Source organism: Melanotaenia boesemani, chromosome 6, assembly GCF_017639745.1.
Source record: "Melanotaenia boesemani isolate fMelBoe1 chromosome 6, fMelBoe1.pri, whole genome shotgun sequence".
NCBI lineage: Eukaryota > Metazoa > Chordata > Actinopteri > Atheriniformes > Melanotaeniidae > Melanotaenia > Melanotaenia boesemani.
The window spans coordinates 17,732,552-17,742,380 of record NC_055687.1 but is presented as its reverse complement, the minus strand read 5'-3'; the positions used below and the strand labels follow the sequence as shown (position 1 = coordinate 17,742,380).

The 9,829-nt window shown below is 38.4% G+C and overlaps 1 protein-coding gene across 2 annotated transcripts; it reads left to right on the top strand.

Annotated features, from left to right (window-relative positions):
- The first annotated feature begins 55 nt into the window (after positions 1 to 55).
- Positions 56 to 8,060, top strand: clk2b (CDC-like kinase 2b). 2 transcript variants are annotated; one of them, XM_041986780.1, is made up of 12 exons: positions 56 to 177; positions 592 to 784; positions 2,231 to 2,321; positions 2,402 to 2,468; positions 2,549 to 2,665; positions 2,756 to 2,922; positions 4,793 to 4,887; positions 6,197 to 6,326; positions 6,413 to 6,495; positions 6,569 to 6,648; positions 6,735 to 6,825; positions 6,903 to 8,060. In XM_041986780.1, the coding sequence occupies exons 2-12, from the start codon at positions 719 to 721 to the stop codon at positions 7,083 to 7,085; spliced, it is 1,170 nt and encodes a 389-aa protein (XP_041842714.1). In that variant the 5' UTR covers positions 56 to 177; positions 592 to 718; the 3' UTR covers positions 7,086 to 8,060. The 2 variants fall into 2 exon arrangements, with proteins under 2 accessions (XP_041842714.1, XP_041842713.1); XM_041986779.1 differs by having other exon boundaries at positions 2,390 to 2,468.
- The last annotated feature ends 1,769 nt before the right edge of the window (positions 8,061 to 9,829 follow it).

Below are 9,829 nucleotides of genomic sequence, written 5' to 3'. Positions count from 1 at the left end.
ATAGTTTTAAACCTTTTAAACTTCAGTTTCAACATTTGTTAAATAAAATGAAAACTTTATAAAGCTGTGTGAGTTGTTCCTGTCTAGAAATGACTGTGCTGAAAGCTATCTGCAGCATGTAGAACAGGACAGGTGTGCCAAAACATACTGGAGGGTTAAGGAGGTGCAAGGAGGAGAGTAAGTAAGCTAAGTGAAACTGGATCTGTCCAACCCTCCTCACACATCTTGATTCTCCTCTGAGGATTTTCTCATGGGGGTTGTGACCAAAGTTTATTCTTAGCATCTGTCTCAGCTCGCCCTCTCTGTGTCCGTCGTCTCATTTCTGTCCGCCACTTTCTGTGTTTTTCTGTACGGTCGCTGTCTTCTTCTCTTTTTCTGCTGTGTAATTTTTGCTTTATTCTTCTCCAGTTTTGTTTTTTCTTTGTCAGTACTGTTGTGGCAGGTATGTGTACATGTGCCTCCTTCACTTCAGGTTTCTGCTGATATCACTTTGGACTATTTTTTCCTTTAGCGCAATTCGATGACCTCCATTTTTTTCTGTGTCACTTTAATATTCATTGTTCTGTCCTCAGTATATTTTTCTCTCAACAGCTCCTTGTACTCTAACGTCTCTGCTGCTTTAGCTGCCCCTCTGCTTCACCTCAAAGCAACATCCCTCCATCCACTTCTCCTCCACTTAAACTTGACCCTTCTCTGAGCAGATCGTCACTTCTGTGTGATGGGGAAGAAAAAACTGTTTGCTCTGTTTAAGGATTTTCTGGATTGTATTAGTCTCTGCCTGTCTGTGAGTAGCATGCATGCATTTACTCTGATTTTACATCTACCTTTTTTTTGTCTCTTGCATCTGCATGATTTACTTTTGACCTGGAGATGAGTTCTTGCTGTTTGTCTGTAAACTTGTTTGCTTTCTAACAAACATCCTTTTGCAGATTGCATCTGTTTATATAGGTCAGCTTCAGTTTTGTGTGTATTTAGAGGCCTGTGTCCAGCCCTAAGTGTCTCCTCACTTACCCCCATGCTGAGCTTCTGATATTAATAACAGTCTCAGAATGTGGATGAAAATAGAGCCTCACCTCGTCCAAAGAGTCTCTTATTGACCTCCTTTAGAACAAGCTCAGATCCCAAGGATCAATGATGCACAAGTCGGAAGACATGAAACTGTCTGTGTACTTATAGGCATGTGTGTACTTATAAGCATGTGTAAACAGATGCCCTATGGCATACAAAAAAAAACATTTGAAGAAGAAAACACCACAAACAGATACAGGTGGTGTACACAAACAAATATTACATTAAACTTAAAATAAATAGCATAATTCTATGAGATTAAAAAAGCAGATCATTTGCGTGAGAAAGACATTCATCACACCTTCACATCTCTAAAATTAGAACAAGAGGTTCCAGATTAGTTACAAATTATTATAACCATTACACAGTGGCAGGTGGAGTCTGCTCTGCTCATCTCTAATTTTAAGGACTTGAAAAACAAATGATTTTAAATGAAAAGTTAAGACTGAAATTGAAATGATCCACAACTTGCATAGTTTTTTATACCAGTGCCAGTTTATTCAGGATCAGCTGCACTGCTAAGAAATGCCCCATGACATAGTATTTAATTAAAAAAACAAGTTTCCAAGAACCCCAAAAGTTAATCATAGCATCTTCTGATAACTCTTCCAGCTGTTAGAGTCGCAGTATACCTGTCCACAATCAGGAAGAGTATTTCTCAAATTGGACCTGGAACAGATTTATCATGAAAATTTGTTTGCTGCCTAAATAGAACATTACACCAAAACTACAATTTGTCAGTGAGCATTCACAGTGGAAAGGAGAAAACTCCCTTTAGAGATTTAGAGTTATGGAAGTAGCTAAATTGAAACATTGATTTAAATCCCATTAAAATGTTAAAGTGTTCTTCATTTTTAGCAAGTGTGAATTGAAGAGGTATGAAAGGGACAATTCTATTTATCCTCTTGAATCAGTCATGAACTTTCCAAACAAGAATATTACAGTTACTATTTCAGTTTATAATTAATAAAATTTCCATGGGATTTTTTTTTCCCCACAAATATAAATTTGATTGCATCTGTTTATGTCTAGATAGTGACTTCTGCTCTTTCAGGCCCAGTCAGACCAGTGTTTTTTTTTTTTTGGTGGATAATGACAGTGAGAGGCAAGCTGATTTAGTTTTTCCCTCACCTGCTATAAACGTGGCTGACTTTCTTCACAGCGGAGCAGCGCTGAGGCTGCAGGCAACAAAAAGCGGGACACTGAAAACGGTCACCTGATCTACAAAAGCGGGGACATCCTGGAGGACAGATGTAGGTGTCAGCACAGTTAGAGAAATAAGTAGCTGCTTCTAAACAATCCAGCTTTATTTGATTTTTAGTCTTTCTTACAGATGAGATAGTCGACACTTTAGGTGAGGGGACCTTTGGGAAAGTGGTGCAGTGTTTCGACCACAGCAGGTAATGTTTCATCTTAAAGTTAGGCCTGTGTATGTGCACGTATGTGTTATTTGTTTTAATGATATTATTTGAACATACAGAGGTGGAGGACGAGTAGCTCTGAAGATCATTAAAAACCAGGAGAAATACAGAGAAGCAGCCAAACTGGAAATCTATGTGCTGGAGAAGATCAGTGAGAGAGATCCGCACCTCAAACAGTGAGTGCTTTCTGACTTTGATCAGTGTTGAAAGGATGATGATCATTTCACGTGTTTCACACTGATCCCTTTTCCTTCCATCCCCACCAGTAACTGTGTGCAGATGCTCGACTGGTTTAACTACTACGGACATGTGTGCATCTCTTTTGAGCTGCTGTCTCTCAGCACCTTCGACTTCTTGAAATCAAACAACTTCCTGCCTTATCCAATTAACCAGATCCGACACATGGCGAGGCAGATCTGCCACGCTGTCAGCTGTGAGTGCAACACACATCCTACTAACTGTGCAGCACTGCTTTTCTCCCCTTTTTGAACCACCAGATCAGTGTCAACGATGTCATTAACAGGATTTTCCACAGCTGTCCCGCTGATGAAACAGCAAGCAAGATAATTTCGTGGGTGACTTTTACCTGTAAATCATACAATACAGAAAAATAATCAGATTATTATAAATAGCTCTCAAAATTATACAGCAGTTACATCTCACAGTCTGTCCAGGTGTCTGTGAGGCTGCTGGGGAGTTGTTTCAGCTGTGGTTGCTATGGCAACATGCTGTTCAACTGAAATTAGGTGCGTGAGCCTGGATGACGATTTTCTTTCATACATCAGCTTACAAACACTTGATGACTTCACACCTGAGCAGAGGTCTTGTTGATCTGTCCACCACTTGGACTAAAACTACTACAGGAAAAACAAAATGTTAACTTACATCTGAGATTTCCAGAAAATCCCACTTACTTTAATGTAGCACCAACATGAGTATTTGCACTATGCTGTCATTCAATTAATGACTTAGGTAACAGTACACAGACTTGGGGACTGAAGGTGGTCTGAAGGTGACCCCTTTTAGGGTCTTGCCCAAGGACCCAACTGGAAGGTGTTAATATTCGTTCCTGAGGGATTCGAACTCCGTTCTCCTGCATGGAAAATGGATGCCCTGCAACTGGGCTTTCAGGCCACCATATTTAGGTTTTGTGGCGTATTTGAATTATCAACCATAATAATATTAATAGTAATATATCTCGTTATACTGACATGATTTATATTATTTAGCCTCCTTAGGACAAAGTGACAAGAAAGTATTAAATGAGCTTTTTGTGAAACAGACAGAGGTCCCCCCCCCCCACACACACACAGTTGCACATCCACAGCTTCACAAGTCTAGTAGGATTCACATAAAGTACCAAGTAATCTGTGGACTCTACAGTTGTGGCTGCTGTGTCATGTATACTGACCTAATTTGTGACTGGAAAACATCCTTCAATGGACAGCAATTTGCCAGAAGGTTGTCCTCCGGAGGTCTGTACCTGAGGTCTGATGTGTGTGTGGTACCTACTGATGTCTGTGTAGATTTCAGAAAGCGAGTAGTAAACAGGCCTTCATGATGTGGCAGACAGACCCGTTTGACAACAGTGTAACTTTAGCCTTAACCTAAACTTAAAACATGTCATTGCCATCAAATATAAAGATTTAAATGTGTGCGTGTGTCATGTGTGTGTGTCATGTTGCCCTGTGTGTCTGCAGACAGCAACACCAGCTAGAGTATAACAAATGTAGCATAGATGTTATTTTATAAGCATCTGCTGTAGGTGGGTCCTTGTAGCATCTGAAAAAGTGCCTATGCCAGGTACCAGGTAATCATTGCTCACCAATGAACTGGACACTGAAAATCATTTAGTAAATATACACTGTCACCAACACATGATTATAGAAACAGCAAGTTTATAGGGCTGCCAGCATGCTCATCATTCTACATATTTACTCAGCAAATAGTGGAAATGTTTCTTGTACTTTCAAGTGGGATGACATTTAATTGAGATGTTTATAAATTAACTTTTGAGTAGCACTGATTTATTCAGCTTCATAAAATTATGCAAATAGTAAAGCTACAACACTGTCAAGGATTTACTACCGTTAGATGAAACTAGACAGGATGACTTCTCAAATGTATATTTACCACTATATTATCTGCTGGCATCTAATTTATCTATCAGGATGCTAATCTGTTTAACACACATCATATAGATACACAAATACATAAATAAATAGACAAAGAACAGAGGAGGGCGTTGGCTCCTGATAGATCTCTGTTTACTTTCTCTCTCCATCATGCCGTCTCCTCTGCAGTTCTCCATGACAACAAGCTGACTCACACCGACCTGAAGCCTGAGAACATCCTCTTTGTCAACTCCAACTACTCCCTCATATACAACGCTGAGAAGGTCAGAAACAACTGAAGGCATGAAAGCTTCAGGCTGACAGAATACCAAGATGTATAATAAACGGGATTAACCACCACAGAATAACATCGGCGATTGCTTTGCTATTATCCATTCAGATGTAAATTTGTCTGAGCAGAACTGTAAGCCAACCACATGTGTTCCCTTTTGTAAGGTACATTTTTATTTAAGAAGACTGCAAGCTATGTTTGTTGACCCCACTGGGACAATATGTAGTATTTTTGACTAAAGTTTTTTTTGTTATTATTATTATTTTTATGTTTTAAGTTGAAATTATCCATCTTAGCTCTTGCATTTGTTGGTTGTGAAATCTTTGACTTGTAATACATGATTGAATGTCACAAAATTGACTAAAAAGATTTGGTAGAAGCTTACAGTCAAATCAAACAACACATGTCTAATGCAACAGTGGTCCAGCACTTCACCCTCCATGGATGGGACGCAGTCCAGGCCTCAGTGTCTTTTATTTAGTCTTTAGTTAACTAAAACCCAACATTGGCTATTATTAAGAGATGTGTGTTTGGAGAAAAAATGTTTCTTACTAGTTTTAACAAGAGCAAAATTTAGGATATTGATAAAACAATATTTTTGCATCAGGCAGTTATTTATTTTGAAGTTACACTTTGTCAGCTTCAGAGCATCCATCTAGTAACGTGATCCATGTTCTGCTGGTTAGCTGTCTTATGCAAAAGTACAACAATGTAAAAATCAAAACTACAGTGCCTACACAAACTGTTATTAATTATTTACAGTTTGTTTTAAGTTTTTTGTTTTTTGTTTTTTTCAAAGGTAAAATTTTCCTCTTCTCATGGCATCCTTCTGAGTGGCTTTTAGCCAAGGTTGCCTTTTAGGAAAGTACCTGATTCTCCAACTGAAAGCACACTAAATGCTGTCTAGTGATTACTTACGAATACTTAAAACAAACTCGCTTCAATTGAAATAATTAAATGAATAAAATCCTTTTAAGTAAATACAGAACTGAGGAACAAAATGTTCACTGTGGGGTGTGTGGAGCAGGAAAACATAAGAGCCTCTGGGGTGTTTCCATTATGTGCTGTATAAATCCAGCTAACAACCCCTGGAGGGCAGGAATGAATGAATGGGTTGAGTCAAAACTGCTGGCCAGATAACATGTCAGACTGTCAGATTTCACTGTAGTTATATTTGTGTGTTCCCATGCTATTCCCTTAGACTCATTATGGAAATACTAACATGATAAATGACATATCCTTTATGACACATTATCTGAGTGATGAGTAAGTTTCTGTGTTTCCATCTGTTTTCTGTGTAGAAGTGCAATGAAAAGAGAGTAAACGACACCACAGTGAGGCTGGTTGACTTTGGCAGCGCCACCTTTGACCACGAACACCACTCTGTCATCATCTCTACGCGTCACTACCGAGCCCCAGAGGTCATACTGGGTAAAAGATGTAACTTTAATTTGGGGACGAACCGGGGAGCTGTCAGTGTTGTTTGGATGGTTATGAATCTCGTCCTTCTCCTACAGAATTAGGTTGGAGTCAGCCCTGTGATGTGTGGAGTATCGGCTGCATCCTGTTTGAATACTACGAAGGCTTCACTCTGTTCCAGGTTACATGCATGGAATGTCAAATGGTTGGCTTGATCATTTTGTCCTGGTCTTCACTTCTGTTTTTACTTACAGACTCACGACAATAAGGAACATCTTGCCATGATGGAGAAAATACAGGGACCCATTCCTCAAAGAATGATTCAAAGAAGCAGGTATCACTCTCTCTTTTTTTCCTGTTATATAACACACACTGAAACACATATCTGACAGCATCTTTTTTTTCTCGCTCTCTCTTCAGAAAGCAGAAATATTTCCATCACGGTCGTCTAGCCTGGAATGAGTCTTCCAAGGCTGGACGCTTTGTTAAATCCAAATGTAAACCGCTTAAGGTGAGGTGCAAACATTTAATCATCCACTGTATTTGCCATTTCAGTAATAGCTTCTCACTGGCTCATTGGCTTTCCAGAAGTACTTGTTATCACATGGGACAGAGCACCACCTGTTTTTTGATCTGTTGGAGCGGATGTTGGAGTACGAGCCCTCAAAGCGTATCACTCTTTCCTCTGCTCTGCGCCACCCCTTCTTCCTGCCCCTCCAACAGCCTGGAAGGACTCATGTCTGGAGGAAGAGCTGCGATCTGAGCAGATAACCCCAAATATCTATTTAAGCTTATTTGGACCATACTACAGTGTTTTCAAGTTTTAGCATCATCACAACAAATTGCATGTATTTTCTATTCAAATAAGGAGTGGCCTCTTTAAAGCAGGCCTGATTTATTTGATATGTATAAATGAAGACAAACAGAGAAATCTTGAAATTCAAACAAGGTAAAGGTGGATTACATTAATCAAACAATGAAAGATTGTTAACAGCAGCAGAGGAAAAGAACAGGTTTTGAAGTCTGACAGTGATAATATACTTGGAAAAAGTCTGAACGTCTGCAGTGAGCCGACTGAAAGTAAGAAGGGAAGAAATTTGACCATATTAAAGCATTTTAAATGTAAATGTTAAGCAAACATTTTATCTAAAAGAACTTAGAAAATGTCTTTTCTGTTCATGTTTTCATACATTTTTCTATTTCTTTTCTACTGTCCCAGCTTTTATTTGCTTATCATTTATGTCTTAGTATCCTGAAAATACAAAATTCAGGATGTTTTCTCTTAACATACAGTCTTAAAATCCCTGCTTGTTAAACTAATACTCACAGAACGGCAACATACTACTAAGCCATCTGAAATCCAGCCATGTTTTAGTCCAGAAAAAAATCTCCTAGAACCTAGAACCATAACTCGTATGGAAATGAGCTGAACTGTAAACAGTGTACCCATAAAAAAGCAAATGTTGTCTTAATACATGAGTAGAAGGAAATAAGTTAAATATGGTAAAACCACAGGTTTGGATCTGTTTAGACACCCCACCTCCCAGTAGATAGATGGTGGTCCTGATGGAAAATATGTTTAAAAAAATTAGTAAAGCAGATTTTTAATGTATCTCTAAAATTTAGAGGATATGTTCTAGAAATACTAAAGTTTCAAGAGTATCTCTAAGATATACGTGTGCTACAGTCACCTTATAATAGTTATTGTAGTAATAGTAATTTGTCGTTTTTTTTCAATAGATTTTGTATTTTGGTCATTTATTAAAAAAATTCACTTCTTCAGTTGTCATGTTTTGATTGTGGCCTCAGTTCATCACTGAGTCTGACCCAGTGTGTGACACATGTAAATGCCTCTGACTTGCAGCTCGACTTTGGCATGTTGATTGAACGCAGCTCAGCAAAGAGCACGGTCACAAGGCTGAACAAGGCTGAGTGTGTGCTGGCCAGTTCTCCTCTGCAGCCTTGGCAGAGCTCAGAGAAACTAATGTGTTTCTGACTAAATGAGACCTTACATTGACGTTTGTGTGTTTCTGACGATGGTGTGGATTGTGTGTGTATTATCTTTTTTCTTTGGCTTGCCAAGCACAATTTTAGGCTATTTATGAACAGGAACTGAAATGATAGCAGAGTGATTTTTCCAACACATTTTTTTAGAAGGACTAGAAGGGCTAAATTACAGTCTGTAGCGACTTTTTGTTCAGGTGGACAAATAAAGCACAAAGGATTTTCCAAAATTAAAATTCTGTTGGCAGGACATCTCTGAAATGTGTATTTAATGACAATATTCCAGTAAACTGGGATGCAAAATACTTTTAAAAGCAGAATTCAGTTATTTGCAAATATCCTAAACCAGTGGTTCCCAACTTGGGGTCAAGTCCCCCAAAGAGCACAGGGGTTCCCCGATGCTTTGAACATTCAGAGCCATTGTGATTAATGTCCACGTGTTGTCCCTATTTTTTTTTTTTTTAAATAAGGCTATAAGTTGTTTAACTTAGGCTTTATTGAGGAACATGACTATTTCAGAATAAATTATTTATAGTGAGAATCTCACTTTTGAAAGCATAAAACCAAGCATGGTTTCAGCCGGGGTGGGGCAGGGGGTCCATGGCTTTTTAGTATTTGCATGAAGGGGTACCCAAGAATAATAGGTTGTGAACTACTGTCCTAAACTAATATTTTAATCATAATAGAACATGAAAAATGATCAGATGTTGAAAGTGAGGCACCTCATTTCATACAAGCTCATCATAAACATTGATGGCAGCAACCTGTCTCAGAAAGCAGAGACAGAGCCATGTTTACCTCAGAGTAGCATGTCCTCTTCTTTTAACAACAACAATAACATGTCGGACCAGTTACTGGACCTTTGGTAGAGGAATGTTGTCTTCTTCCTTTCTGATGCAGGATTCTATCCGCTCAACAATCCTGGGTTAATTTTTCGTAGCTTACATTTAAAGATGAGCCAAATGTTTTCAGTTGGTTAAAGATCTGGACTGCAGACGGGTCAGTCCACGACCTGGACTCTTACTACAAAGCCATGCTGCTGTAAAAGTAGCTAATACAGTTTAGTATTATCTTGCTAAAATATGGAAAGCTTTTCCTGAAAAAAGACATTATCTGAATGAAAGCATGTGTTGCTTTCTCCACTGTTGATGAATTTCAGACGAGTAAGTTGCCAGTTTCTTGGTTATAAATGCAGCCCCCTTACCATCAGAGATGCAGGATTTTGAACTGAATGCTGATAACAAGTTGGATGGTGTCTTTCTTCTTTAATCTGAACAGTGTAGCATCTATTATTTCCCAAAAGAATAGTTACGTTTCACTTTGTCTGGTCACAGAAAATACTCTTTTACATTTTAAATTTGTACATTAAGCTTTGGCCCAAAGAAGATATCAGTGTTTCTGTACAGAAAATCTCTGAACATTCATTTTGATTTTAATAAAAGCAATTCTATAAAATGTTTTATGTATTGAAGTAATAGTGCTTAATGGTTATACAGCTGATAATTAAACAT